The sequence below is a fragment of the Emydura macquarii genome, unplaced genomic scaffold (assembly GCF_026122565.2).
Source record: "Emydura macquarii macquarii isolate MOO-44397 ecotype Brisbane River unplaced genomic scaffold, CSIRO-AGI_Emac_v2 contig_2897, whole genome shotgun sequence".
NCBI classification, from domain to species: domain Eukaryota; kingdom Metazoa; phylum Chordata; order Testudines; family Chelidae; genus Emydura; species Emydura macquarii.
Genome location: NW_027133034.1, coordinates 5,670,402 through 5,684,975, shown reverse-complemented (window position 1 = coordinate 5,684,975; position 14,574 = coordinate 5,670,402). Strand labels below are relative to the sequence as shown.

The window sequence follows — 14,574 nt, the reverse complement described above, 5'->3', positions numbered from 1 at the left end:
TACCTATAATCGATGGAGACCCCATCCTCAAAGGAATCTTTCCTGTACCCCCTCTTCTGGTCTTCAAACAAACCCTTCAATCTCTTTAAGCTCATCGTCAGAAGCAAACTCCCCACAGACCAGGACACACCAACTCAAAACAGCACCAGACCCTGTCAGAACAATAGATGTAAAACCAGCAGACATATCAACACCCCGTCCAACACACCTTTCAAGATCCTACACATGCCTATCACATGTGATGTACCTCATCTAGTGCACTACATGCCCAATAATAACTACATGGATGAAACCAGACAATCGCTACACTCTTGAATGAACTCACACAGGAAAATGATAAAAAGACAAAAATACCCTATCAGTTGTGGGTGACCACTTTTCACAAAGCGATCACTCTATATCCGACCTCTCAGTCCTCATTCTCAAAGGAAACCTGCACAATACTTTCAAAAGACAAGCCCACTTGCTTAAATTCATCATTTTGCTAGACACTAAAAATGCTGGTCTTAATAAAGACACTGAACGTATGGGTTATTACAACAATCTGTAACCCACTAACCCCCTTTTTGTCCTGTGACTACCTGGGTGCTAATGGGCCACTTCACCTTGAATGGTCCCTTAGAATATGTGGTAAACTATCTGTTCAACTTTGTACTTAGCTATGACACTCTGAGTATCTTTCCCAGACCTGAGGAAAATCTCTGTTTAGCTCAAAAGCTTGCCTCACTCACCAACAGAAGTTAGTCCAATAAAAGGCATTACCTCACCCTCCCTGTCTCTGAAAATCCTGGCAGATTCAAAGAAATTGCCTCAGTCATGTCAAAGAAGTTTTCATCTATCAGATCAACCAACTTCTTAAGTTGTTTACTGTCTTATATTGTAGTATACTGCTTACATAAAAATGTGTATTGCTACTCATTTTAAAATATGGCCTAAGTAGAAATACAAAGCTCTCAAAGCCATAATGGGCATTTGCAACTAAAGAGATAAAACAGGATCTTGCACTTTAATATTAGAACACAAGTATCTCTGAAAGAACTTGTGATTATAGGAAGATAAATGTTGTATTTCTACGAAGTTTAAATCACACACAAAGATATATTTAAACTAGTTATCACACTACTTGGTTCAGGGGATTAGCACAGACCTACAAACACTTATGCTTCTAGATCACTAATTCAAATGTAGCTTGAGTCATTAGAAACAGAAAGTCATTTCCATCTAGCAATTCTTCAAGAGGTGCAATGAGCGGGTGGTGTCACAGTAGCTCTTTGTGGACAACGGTTTACATCCATGGGCAACTGGTGAACCGCCCATTTGGGGAGGCTAGCCCCCCGGCCCCACCCCTTCGTCCCACAGCCATGCCCCTTCCGCCCTGTCTCCCATCAGAGTCCCGCCCCAGGCAGCCCAAACATCAGCTAGGGCCAGCTGGGTGGCCCCAGTGCCTATGCAGCCCAGCACCAATGCCAGGCGGCCTGAGTGCCAAGCGGTGCCCTGCCCCAACCCACCCTGGCCCCAGGCTGGCCTTTCGTTGCCCCAGCGGCCCTCCTCCCCCCTACTGCCAGAGTGCACCAGGCTGGCTGGTCAGCCCCAGGCCCTGGAGTGCTGCCAGCCCACGCTGCACCATGGTGCCATCTCGCCCCACCCCCAGGCCAGCTGATCTGCCCTGGACCGCCGCCAGCCCACGCCATACCACAGCACTGGGCCGGTCCACCCCAGGCTCCGGAGCACCCCAGGCTCCAGAGCACTGCCGCCACAGCGCCGACCCACTCTGGCCCCAGGCTGGCCAGTCCGCCCCAGCTGGGTGGCTGCCTGCACCCCAACCCCCGCCCGCTTCAGCAGAGAGATCAGCTAACACTGCCACCACTGGGGGATGAAGGTGGGTGGGGCCACACCTGGCTGTCAGGGAAGGCTAAGCCTTCCCTGGCCTATAGACCTGGTGCCCATGTCTACATCACAAAAACCAGGTTAGATGCTGGACTGGCTATAGAGACAAAAATACTTTCCTACCACTTTAGGCAGCTCTTTAGGTTAAGTCATTAATGGGGCAGCATGTGGATGGTGGGGAGAAGCTTGCAGAGTTGCTGAATGTAGTGCTCCCTGGTTATACAAAGATCTGGGTCTCCCGTGCTCTCCACTCAGGACCTTTCACTAGCATTATATTTTACTTATAAGACCACTAGAGAAGACTGGGGAAAAGAGCAAAGCATAGAAATAAACACAAATAAGGCTTACATAAAAATACGAAGACACCTGGCTAGTTTTAACCCAGATGCCAGCTGAACTATACATTGCCAAAAAAATCACATAATTACACGAGCAGATGAGGAAGCATTTATGAGAAGTAGATCGTATTTTGGTGTCACTCGTGTATACATATATTTTTGTTCATCTGTTACATATTTTGGTATAAGTTTGCAGGAAGCTTTAGTATTACATAAACATGAGCATGCCAACACAAAAGACTGACAGAAGGGCAGAAGTTAACACAGAGCCATGAGGCGACATAGCCCAGGAATGAAGTGAACTCACTCAGAGATGATGTTGAAAGATGGGAAAAAAAGGGACTGAGGCATTTAGAAAGTCATGTTTCTAAACTACTTGATCTACCAAAGACCAATCTACCTCTCAGCTTCAAAACTCTCAAAAGTTTGGAAAGGACCATTTTGGTCTATTTTCAAATTCTTGATAAATCATTTTATTTTATCCATGACCTGGAAAAATCTTTAAATGAGATTTTCAGACACTTTCTCTCATCTATCAATTGTGCATCAATTTAGCCAATGAACATTTATAGTCTCCATAAAGCACTAAGTGTGTGTACTGGTTTGTATTGTAAAAAGGGTTCCAAAAACCATTATTTAATATCTTGTACTTCCCACACCCTGGTGTAAATAGATTTTGTACTCTAACTAATCTATAATACAATGACATACTTTCCATTATGTACTTCAAAAGGGGGTAAGCGGAGGGAAATTTGCAGCTGGAGGAGCCAGAAGTCCTGTGTATACTTGGGTGAATGCAAATCAGGTAGAGTATTTGCAGGTGAAATCTAAGGTGGACTTCAGGCACCTCTTTCTGAAAATTTGGTCCCAAAAGAGTGGAAAAAAATAAAGCTGAATGAATAGCACATGCTCACCCTCTTTTACTCAATGGGCAGCAGAACTAACGCACCCTGTACCCTACTAAAAAGTAGTGCAGTAACTGAATTCTCCCGGCACTCCAAGAAGCGTTGCGTTTGCTTGTGGCACAATGATGCCTTCAGGAGCTCATGCAGGGGAAAGAAAGTCACATCCTCATTTCCCACTACAATGGTTTTGCCTTAAAAGACACCATTTAGTCCTTTACATTTAAAGCATATTGTATGACATTATCTACATATCTGTCTATCAGGAGAAAGGGGGCTGAGTGTTTTTGAGGCTACATCTATACTACAAGCTAGGAGTGTGATTCCCAGTTTGTGCAGACATATGCGTGCTACCTCTCATTGAGCAAGCAAGCTAAAAATAGTAGTGTATCTCCGGTAGCATGGACTGTAGTGACACCATGCTAGCCGCTGCTCTGAGTACAACCCCCCCCAGAATCCTCTGGGTGCAAACTTGGGGCTGCTAGCATGTGCCACTCACTGTCACTGGCCACGTTAGCATGGCCACACTGATTTTAGTGTGCTAGCTCAGATGAGAGCTAGCATGAATATGTCTGTGCAAGCTGGGAATCACACCTCTAGCTCCTAGTGCAAATGTAGTCTTAGTTCTGCTTGTGCAGTACCTATGAACAGCAAGTGCAATGAAGCCATTACACTTTTATGCTGCATTGTTTGTCCCCTGTCCTAGTAGTCATTGCATAGTCTCTTATCTCTCTCTTTCACTCAGCAAATATTGCAGAAGAAAATGTGTAAAGAAAGCTCCCTAAGTGGAAATCCTATCTGAGCCATTTCAAAGGGAAGTTACTGACAGCAGCTGAGATGTTTAGATGTAAATTACCAGAGAGATCTAAGGAATGTTTCAGCATTAAGGGTGCACTGTCAGAGAAGCCTTGTGTCTGTCTTTAGAAACAAAGGGACAGGACCACCAACACACAGTCAAGCTTCAAGGAGAAAAATGATGTTTGAGATTCCAGGGCCACATGAGGGCAACATCATTAATCACAATACAAGGACATGACACCTGCCAGGGATATGAAGTTGACATTAGTGTATGAAAGCTGTCATTCTATTCAATAGGGTGAGTGGAGGTGGGTATTAATTTTGGATCTTTTACCTAAAGTACTCACACGTTTTAGATATCATTGTAACAATTGCTGATCTAAGAAAACAGTGATTAGCCTACGTAAGTTCAGGCTACGTAATATTTCTAATGCACTGTGCTGCAATCATCTCACCTTTCCTCCCACAACAGAAGAAAACAACAACTGGATTTGGCTGAAAGCAATTACATATTGGCTGGTAAAGGTATAGTTTAATCAATATAAAATTAACAACTTAGAACACCATGACAAAAGTCAGTTTAAAGGTATCATAACCACCTCAGTGTATTTTCACCTTTCCCATATATGGGAGTCAGGTGGGTTCAGACTAAGTGCAGTTTTATAAAAGAAAGACCCAGATACCAACTGTAATGGTGTGGTACAAGCGACTTACTCTGAAGATTTAAAGACATGTCATTTCTGTACAGTTATTATTCAGGTTATGTTATCAATCTTCCCTTAGTTACATCTTTAGGGAAAGTTAGCTTTCAGGTCAAAAATAGGATTTGCCTTTACAGAGAACATTATCACTTCTCCCATCCTAACCCTCTTATTTCCAGATATTTAATATATCATGTCTTGAGCCCTTAGTTGTGATTGAAACCTTTTTTATCTGTTGATGTACTGCCTACAGGTATGTCAGCTTGAACCGACTTGTATTCTAAAATGATAAGTGTTTAAAAAAAATGTAGTTGCCATTTCTCACCCTTCCCTGGCATCATCTGATCCCAAACCACTATGTTGAAGATGCCATGTTGTATTACATCTGCTCTACAATGGCAGTTGAAAAAGGGGAGTTCTTTTAAATAACTGACAAGAGATGCTATTGTCTGTAACTGTTATAGTGCCAAGTTCTATTATAAATAGACAGGGAAAAATAGGTCAGTAAAAACAAACTTAACTCTTGAAAGAAAAAGAAAAATCAGTGAATAACATATGACACTCCTCCATTAGGTACAGAAGTATGAAAAAAATCACGAGCATTGAATTAATTTTTAAAAGGAGCAATTGTGTATACTATAGATTGTATATGTAATCAGTGAGGGGGGATTTTTGTGCATAACTCACCAGTGTTGTTAACAACAATTATTTTAGTAAATCTAGAGTACACCGATGGTCATGTTATTATTTATTTGTGTAGTGCCATACGGACTTGGAGGTAGATTGCGCCCTTAAAGTACAGCCCACTCCAAGCATTGGTGCAGAGACATCCGACTCTAGGGGCAGTAAGAGGAAGCATTCTGCCACAAAGGGACACAATGCCTTCTGGAGCTCTCCAGTAACACTGAGGTTGGGGGAGGAGGAGGAATTTGCTACAGTTGAGTGTCCTAGACATGCCGCATGTCATTTCTACTGAGATCTTTAGAGTCTCACACTCAGCATGTGTTTCAAATGATAATTGTTTCCAAAGAGTACATTTTTCAGCAGGCCTGTACTTGGCTTCCACTTATGTGTGCCCCAAAATGTGCATTTATATGCTTGTGCTTGCACTTTACAGCTGCTCCAGCAAACATCTGATAACAATTCTAGCACTAAACTATTTAAAGGAACATGTGCATGTCTTTGCATCTGGGAAAGGCAGGTGTACTGTGTGCATGAACAGTGGGAATCAGGAGTTGACAATCCAGTCCAAAATGCAACAGAGATTTTTGACAGATGCAGTACAACACAGTACATTACCAATATGTATTCTTGGCCTCATTATTAATGCAGTCTTAATGCAGGACATTAATGTCAGTGGTACTTTTGACTGTGTAAAAACTGCTTGCTTGTACTGTGCAAGCTGATGCTTGTGTCACTTGCTCTAGTGTAAATATAAATTCCACATCTTCATCAAAGTAAATGAGATCAGAATCTTGCCTATGTTACTAATGCAACTATGATTGTAACAGACTGAAAAAGAACAATTATGGCACAAAGTATGTTTACGAGGCTGACAAAAACATGTAAAGGGAAAAAAATCTGTGGTTATCTACAAGGGATATTTTCTTAGTGCAAGATGAAACTAGGAGGTACCTGTAACAGATTTTACCTACACCCTAGCTCCCAGCTCACCATACTACTGAGAGCCTTTTTGGAACACCCAGTACCACTAGCATGGTTTATTCTTCCAACTCAGAAAGTGCCACTAAAACATATTAGATAGGAATACAGCATAATCAGCAAAAACAATACACTGATTTGACTGAGATTGTAGACATATAAGCCAAAACTAAGGAGGATCAGGAGTTGGAATAATCTGACACTATAAGCAGATGAAACAGAAATAAGAACAAATTGTTTCACTTATTCAGAGTCACAGCCATATTTCTGGATTACTATACTGTAAAAACTCATACAATACTAGGGTCTTGACTCTATTCTCATGTACACTGAAATAAACGAGTTTAAATCAGTTTAATGTAAATCTTGTGTGAGATTAGAATCAGGTGCTAGGATTTTTATGATGTATTTTTTATGGTGTATTGTATTTCATGGTGTATTTTCTCCTTTCTTAAATACAAGAATTTCATACACCCTGTAAAGCAAACTGAATTATCACATCTAATTAGACTGACATATAGGAAAGTCACTAATCTTGAGAAAGATGCTGCTGCTATTCTACATGAGGAAGCCATCAAGGCCTTTATATCTAATTTCAGTGTGTGTGTGATGCAGTCTTCAAGACAGGATTAAATTTAGCTATCTAAACATTTTTATTTTTATTTTTTTCTATCGTTATTTTCTATTTATATAGCACCAGTTTGTGGGGGGAAAAATGAAGATGAGGTCCTTGCCTCAAAGGGCTGGCAATCTAAACAACAGCATAACAACTAATGATGGGAAATGTGATACAGCAAAAGCTGTGTGATTTCATAATGAAACTGAATTTGCATCATCTTAGATCCATGATTTTTTGGATTTGTATAAAAGTTTGCTGCGTTTTCTGGTGATGATTTTCACTTGTGTGTATTAGTCATAACTTTTCTGCAGGGTGTATCAGTCAAAAAGGTGTGTCTTAGTGAGCAAGCTGGAGGAGAGAGAGGAGATATTAATAATATCATTATCCTTAACCCTGTAGTGACGGCTTACTATAGATGTGAATTAGACAGAAAGATGGGGGAGAGGATCCTCATTCTGGGTGTGCATTGAGAGGACATTGCTTGAGAGGTTACAGCTGTTACTTATAACTGTTAAACGTTTTCAGTTAAAGGGTTGGTTCTTCAAATTCACCTAATTTCTCTTTAGAGCTGACCTTAGAGTAATATAAGAACTAACACAAATGTTGTCCAAAGGAAGGTGACTGCTTTGTATACAATACTGAGGGGGAGGCTATTTCCTGCGCTCAGTGCACAATGTTTTCCTTTATTATTGGAAGTGTCAGAGGGGATTACGTTTGCTTGAGGAGCCAGCTACCAGCAGTAAAACATCTTGAGGAGAGGTTGTGGACCTCAGGAGTCAACTGGTAATACAGCGCAGCACAGAAGAAGAGGAAAGGGTCTTTGACACAATATTTAGGGATGGATTCTCCACTGTGTGAAATCAGTGGAGATACACTCTTATAAACCTGATATCAGTGGAGAATCAGGTCTCTACAGTGTGGCCATCAAGCCAACTGAAGGTGGTTTGTCAAGAGTAGCCAGCATATGAACTGGGCCATGATAAACAGAGAATCGAGGCAGTACTGTAATCTCCTATGGCAGCTGGCACTGCACATGCCTTAACTGATTAACATGTTTTTACCATTCATTGTCAGTGAGCCACACTGCTGGTGTAATCTGGCTCGAAATGCACAGTATGCAGCTGGATCAGCCCACAGTAATTGGATCACCAGATATACAGGCTGTCGGACCCAATTCTCAAAAATAATGAGAACTCATAGAACTCACTGACTTCAACTAAAAGCTGCATATGTTCATCTCCTCTGAAAAGCATGCTCTGGGTGTCTCAAATTGACATTCTAAATGAAGAAAAATGGCACTTTTGAAAATGTAGGTCTTAATATCTTGAGTGCAAAGTATTATCCTTATTAGAAATATAATAGTGGCATACATTTTAAAAACTATATAGGATTAAATATCTATAGACTAAACAATAATTTTCTTAACCTTATTCTCATGATTCAACAACTCACGAGTAAATTTACAAAAATAGAAGAGTGATAATACCAAAAATGTGTAGAGGCAATTTTGGGTCAAAAGTGAGGGACAGCTGAGAAGTAAGCAATGAAAATATCTTGATGTAATGACATTGTATAAGTGTAAATACAGGGAGCAAGACTTACCTAAAAGAATGGAAGAAAATGATTGAGAAAACTATGACTGAGGAAGAATGGGAGGATTGCATAAGATGTAACAAGAAGTCAGCTGGGAGAAAGAATTAAACAGAAAAACATGAATGACGTTATATTTGCTAGATGACCCAAAAGTCCCACAATCAAGAAAGAAGGTTACACTGGTTAAAAAACCAGCCTAGCTAAGAGGGGAAATGAAAGCATTACATATATAATATAAAAGAAATGTAAAAAGGGAAGTTGATAGCAATGAATATAAATTAGAAATTGTAGAAATTTGACAAAGGAAACAAAAGGGCACAAGTGGAAGGACAAGAAGAAAGGGTTTTTTTAAGAATCTGAGGAACAAAAGGAGCTCAGTCTATTTAGTTTATCAAAAAGAGTTAAGGAGTGATTTGATTATGGTCCATAAGTACCTACATGGAGAACAGAAATTTGATAATTGAGAGCTCTTCAATCTAGCCAACAAAGGTATAACAAGATCCAATGGCTGTAAACGGAAGATAGACAAATCCAGACTAGAAATAAGGTACCTATTTTTAACAGTGAGAGTAATTCACTATTAACAATTTGGAATTGAAGCTGGAATTAATTTAGGGAAGTCCTATGGTCTGAGTCATGCAGGAGCATTGACTAGATGATCACAATGGTCCTTTCTGATCTTAAAATTAATGAATCTATTAATTTTATTCAACTTTGAAAAAAAAGGTTAGCAAAGATCTTTGAAAGGACCGTTTTGGAAATTTGACCATTTGAGTATTGCTAGGAAATGGAATGACTTCTTTGCCTTATTATGTATCAGAGAGAACAAGGAAACATGCCAGAAACAGAGATAAAGTTTTTGTAGAGAGAGGCAGAGAAAGAACAGAAACTTGTTCTAAGGTAACTCTTCATTCCAGTAATTTTTTTTTTTTTTAAATTAGATCATCTGAAAATAGGGAAGGTTCCAGGAAGGGATGGCCAGCATCCCAGAATCATGAAAGACACAGCAGACTGTATTTAAAAAAAAAAAAAAATAGCTAGAGCAGCAATTTTTAACTCCTCATTGGCAACAAGAAAAAGATTGGAAATAAGGTACCATGAAACCCAGGCTTAAGGAGGAAGCAAGGAAAATTTCTAGAAATTATAAGTCATGTTCAGTATTAGAAAAGCACCTGGTGATTTTTGATTATGAAGGAAGAGCACGGTGAACAGCTACAGATTGGTCAAAGATAAGTCAGCAAGAAGACTGTGCTTAATGAATCTGATAATGTCTTTGAGGGAGTGATAATAAGGGTTTGAAAAGGCTAAGGGGTGAAACAGTAGCAGACAGACTGTCTGGAGTTCAGGAAGGCTCTCCATTTAAAAAATAAAGACCAATAATGATGGTATCAATAATAAAATTCTCAAGTGGAGTAAAAAAAAAAGCCATGATCAGAACTTAATGGAAAACGGCTGGGAAGAAATAAGATGGCAAATAGTGCAGGGTGATAAGCATTGAGCCTAATATTACTTACTGTGTATCAGCTATCTGGACTAGGCAGCAATATGAATGACAACTGAGGGTGAATGAATACAAAGGAAGCTGGATCCTAATAAATCTGAAATAAATGGTGATGTGTGTTGGAAAATGGCTTCTATAACTGCACATTTAAAAATGAAAAATAATGAGGACCGGACAAAAAATACCAAAAGGATATTTGCTCTGAAGTCTGATGATATTCTACAAAGTGTTGGTCAGGAAAATAATCTTTATGGATGACAGCAGAGAGACTCTTACAACATTTGCTCAGCATTTGGAAGCAAATAGGAAAGCAGAATATAGGACACAGTGGAAGTGAGAAGAGAAATTAGGCTCTGTCACAAGGGTTAGTAAGACCACATCTGATGCATTGTGCAGAATTATGAGTGTCAGAATACAAGGAGGCCGATGGAGCTAAACCCAGTGGCAGAAATTTACATTCAAATTCTTGGTCCAAAATTTCTATATAAATATATACAATATTGTCCAAGGGTGAAATTTTTTCAAACAAGCCCACACAAAAGCCTAGTAGTCATTTTGCCCTCCTCTAAAAATCATTATAGAAAATACAAAACTACATACAATTAAAATAACATTACCAAAAAAAACCTCAAAGAAAATACCAAACACATACTATTTTCCTGTCGTAGGATTCCCCACTGCTGTAAGTCGTAGCTAGCGTGGATGCACATTCTTCCAGATACCAAGGTTTTTTTCCGCTTTCAGCTGTGCTGCTTATGGAAATAGTGTAGATGCTATTGGTGTAGCCATCACAGGAACAATGGTCCTTACTCCTTCCGCCATTTCCAGATGCCCAGACAAAAATGGAACCTAACTTATTTCGTCCCTGTTTACAAATAGGAAAGATTTGATTAATGTTTTTTTCTTAGTAAGCATGTAGGCTTGTGCCCCAAACTCTGTCCCCCTTAAAAGATAAAAGAGCTCATTGTGCAGGATTGTGAAGAAAAAGCAGAGTTCAGCTGAGCTAAAAGCCAAATGTCACAAATTCAAAATATGAGTGAGATGAATAAACAAAATCTTAAAAATTAAATTCAGATTCTATTTGTAGGTCTGAGTCTATTCTGTCCAATCTTACTAAGAGAGATGCAGAAGACACACAGCATGCATTAAATGTATCATACTGGATTTAAATAGTAAATGAAAAAAGAGCATGTTGTAGCTACAAACGTTTGTAATAGATAGAACCATTCTGGGCTCTCCTGAATGTCTCATTCTGGAATTACCAAGTGACACCACTTACTGTTTAGGTAATATCAAGTACCATGAACCACACGGAAGCAGTTAAACAAATATTATAAATAGAGCCCTGCAAATATGCGGATATCTGCTTTATATCTGTGGACCATGTTTGCAGATTTGAATGGATGCGGATCCAAATTTTATATTTAGATCCCTGCAAATCTGCAGATATCTGTTTGCGGCTTGTGGCTTGGATGCAGATACAAATTTTGTATCCGCACAGGACTCTAATTATAAATGGTAAATGTAAAACACCTTATTAAAATAAAAATGGATGGGCAAGGAAGGCTTTTGTAAATATATTAACATTAAGCATTAAGGCCCCGATTCAGTAGTCTGATTGAAGTTAGGCACATGCTTTAGTAAATTGCTGAATGAGGACCTAAAACAAATATACAGATTAAGAAAATTTAACAGGTGAATCTAAATAAGTATCGTGGGAGTGAAAATTAATCTGTAATTATTCTGGAAGACACTGGTGTTTTTAATTTGATGCTGAGGTAAAGAGTGAAGATGATCAACATGCTGCATGCCTGCTGTCTAGTAGGGAACTGTGGTCTTCCTAATGTATATTTCAGGCATTTCATGCAGATAGATAAAAAGGTTAACGTGAGGTTCCCATAATATACATAATCTAAATACATCCATTCACTATTAGCAAGTACTATGATATTAATTAGGATACACATTTTATCAAAGGAGTAAACATGTCTTTAACTGTAATTCTGCAAAAAGACATCATTTTATTATTCATTAATTCTTTCGGGGAAAAAGCCCATGGGTTACAAATAAGTTAACAGTCTAGTTTATGTTTGCAGCCCATCATGAAATATATGGTTCATAGAAGTGGTAGGTTCATTGCTACGTATGATGAACTAATGTTATGCCACATGCTACTTCACTTTCTGTGATCATGAATTAATTACTAGTACAAATGTTTTCGGGTGGGGAAGGGGTTTGTTGGTTTTTTTTTTTTAAATATATAAACAGAGTGGAGCTGTGTGCCGCAAATGACATAAAGACAGCTGTTGGATATCTACCAGGACAATCTAAAACAATTAGCAATTCACAGCTTCATCTAATCCAGATGCACAGGGGTTTTCATTAGTGCATTTTTTGCTGAGTGTAATAGAACCTAAATCTATGTAAAAAAAAAAAAAAAAAACCAAAACACCCCACAGTTCATGATTCTGGCAGATATATGTGCTTGAGTTTACAAACATTGATTAATTTCACTTTCTGAGTTTAATAAAAGTTCAGTACCTGTAGAGACTCTTCTCCCCAGCACAATAACTTAAATATCAAATTCTCCTCCCTTGTGTTTACATAAGGTTATGCCTTTAAAATGTAATTTTTCATTAAAAAACATTTCAAACAGAGGGGAAAAAAATCCAGGGTGCCAAGTTAAATGTACTATGAAATCCACATGCTCCTGACAAGACCAGTCTGGTCAGCCATGAAGTGTAACTATTTCAATTTCTTTTTCTTTCTTTGGCTGATCTTAGCTGCTCCAGTGAGAAAAAGATACATTACAATAAACATGTTAAAAAGCTTGCAGCAGTACTGGACTACACACGCAGCAATATCACGCTGGGCAAACTTTGTGGTTCCTCTCATCGAGTACACCCAGGCCTTGACAGACCACTTCTATAACAGTGCTGCTCCAGCACAGGGAATGTTCAGTGCATTGTCATCTATCTATCTTTACATCTGGATTAAAGCAGTACACTCTGGTAAAGCAGTAATCTCTTGATGCGACCTCACCTTGCTGTTTTGTGCTTTTTCCCCACTCCTTTCGCCTTTTAGGGAATGACCCAAGGTCCAGTGAAGTCAGTGGGATTCTTTCCACTGGCATCAATGGGCTTTAGATCAGGCTATGAACTATTGTTTGTCTCCTTTATTCTGTCTGTCCATCCTCTGGTCACCTCTCTCCCTAACACTGTTCTTTCTTTGCTTTCCCCCATCCCTGAAATATTGACTGAAGTTAGAGAAGCTTATGCTTGAGAATACCTGCACGTTTGAAGCAGGTTGATGACCTAGAGAGCATCCATCTACTGGCTCAATTCACATCATCATGCCCATAGATATGAGGTTCAGAAGCTTCTTCAGGATTGGGAGAGGACTAGAAGATCATGCCAAAGGGATGCCGTTCCTTCCTTTTTATCATGCTACTGGCTGATTTCTGCTGGGTTCTGCTGGTAATCTCTGATTACATTTGCCTCTAACAACTGGTACCCTCTTTCTTCCAATGCTAAGCTATCTCACTCTCCTCCTTTAAATTTCTCCTCAAAGTTCACTTTTGACTAGTTTGTCACTGCTAACTTTCACTTAGAGTGATGCATCAGTCTTACCAAACAAAAAAGAAAAGAAAAGGAAAGAACTCCTCTTTCTCCCCACACGCACCACACTGTGTATGTCAGAACAAGCAGCATATGCAATACAAAACTGGGTTTTCAAGAAAACTCTGCTTTCTGCAGAAAATTTTCATTTTTCATTAAAAAACCCTCCAAGCCCTTCAAAACCAAAAAGTTTCTGCATTTTGGTCAAAAAATGAAATAGATAAATGACTGCATTGCAGTTATAGATCTGTTGCCTCACATCCCCATGCTCCCCCAAGGGTCACACTCCCCAGCTGGACTTCATCTCCCATGTAGCGCTGCAGGGACTATGATACATCACCTCCACTACCAAGAGGTGAGACTGTGGTCCATCCTGGGAGATGTAGTCCATCAAGGGAGTCCAGGGCATAGAGGAGAATGGGAATGTGAGGCGCCCAAACTACCGCTCCCATGAGGTACCACAGTAGCATTTCAAAATCTATTTCTATTTTCGATTTTTTGCCAAAAAGTCAAAAATGACAGTTGTTTTCATTTTTGTAGAAAGTATCCACAGAAAAGAAATATTTTTCTGACGAGCTCAAGTTGTAACTCTTGTCCCTCTCCCGTCTCTGTCTTTTGTCTTCATTGGCTGCATTTGGCTAATTTGGGCACTGATCCCATAATCTAGATGCATGTCATTCACCCCATTACTGTAATCACTGCAGTGGGATTTCTCAGCAGACCAAAGATTGTGCTTGTGAGGAAGTGTTGCAGGAACAGGCTTTGAATTATTAGTTCTTCTGTTCAGGAAAAGGTGTCTTATTTCTGTAAAGCACTAGTCCATCCATAGTGCTATAATAATAATGTGAAATGAGATTTTTGCAGGTAGAAACAGGTATGTGAGAAAATTTTCTCATGCACAAAATAGAAGGCTGCTGAAAATGGGGCCCTAATTGTTAGAAATGCTGCGGTGCAAT

At 39.4% G+C, this 14,574-nt stretch overlaps 1 protein-coding gene across 5 annotated transcripts in view; it reads right to left on the bottom strand.

The window, feature by feature from the left end:
• PCSK5 (proprotein convertase subtilisin/kexin type 5) overlaps positions 1-14,574 on the bottom strand; it is a 287,773-nt gene that overhangs the window by 139,204 nt on the left and 133,995 nt on the right. For all 5 annotated transcript variants that reach the window (XM_067569064.1, XM_067569066.1, XM_067569067.1 and 2 more), the window contains exon 8: positions 10,654-10,866. In XM_067569064.1, coding sequence (XP_067425165.1) covers positions 10,654-10,866 — 213 coding nt within the window. The remainder of the gene's footprint in view (positions 1-10,653; positions 10,867-14,574) is intronic.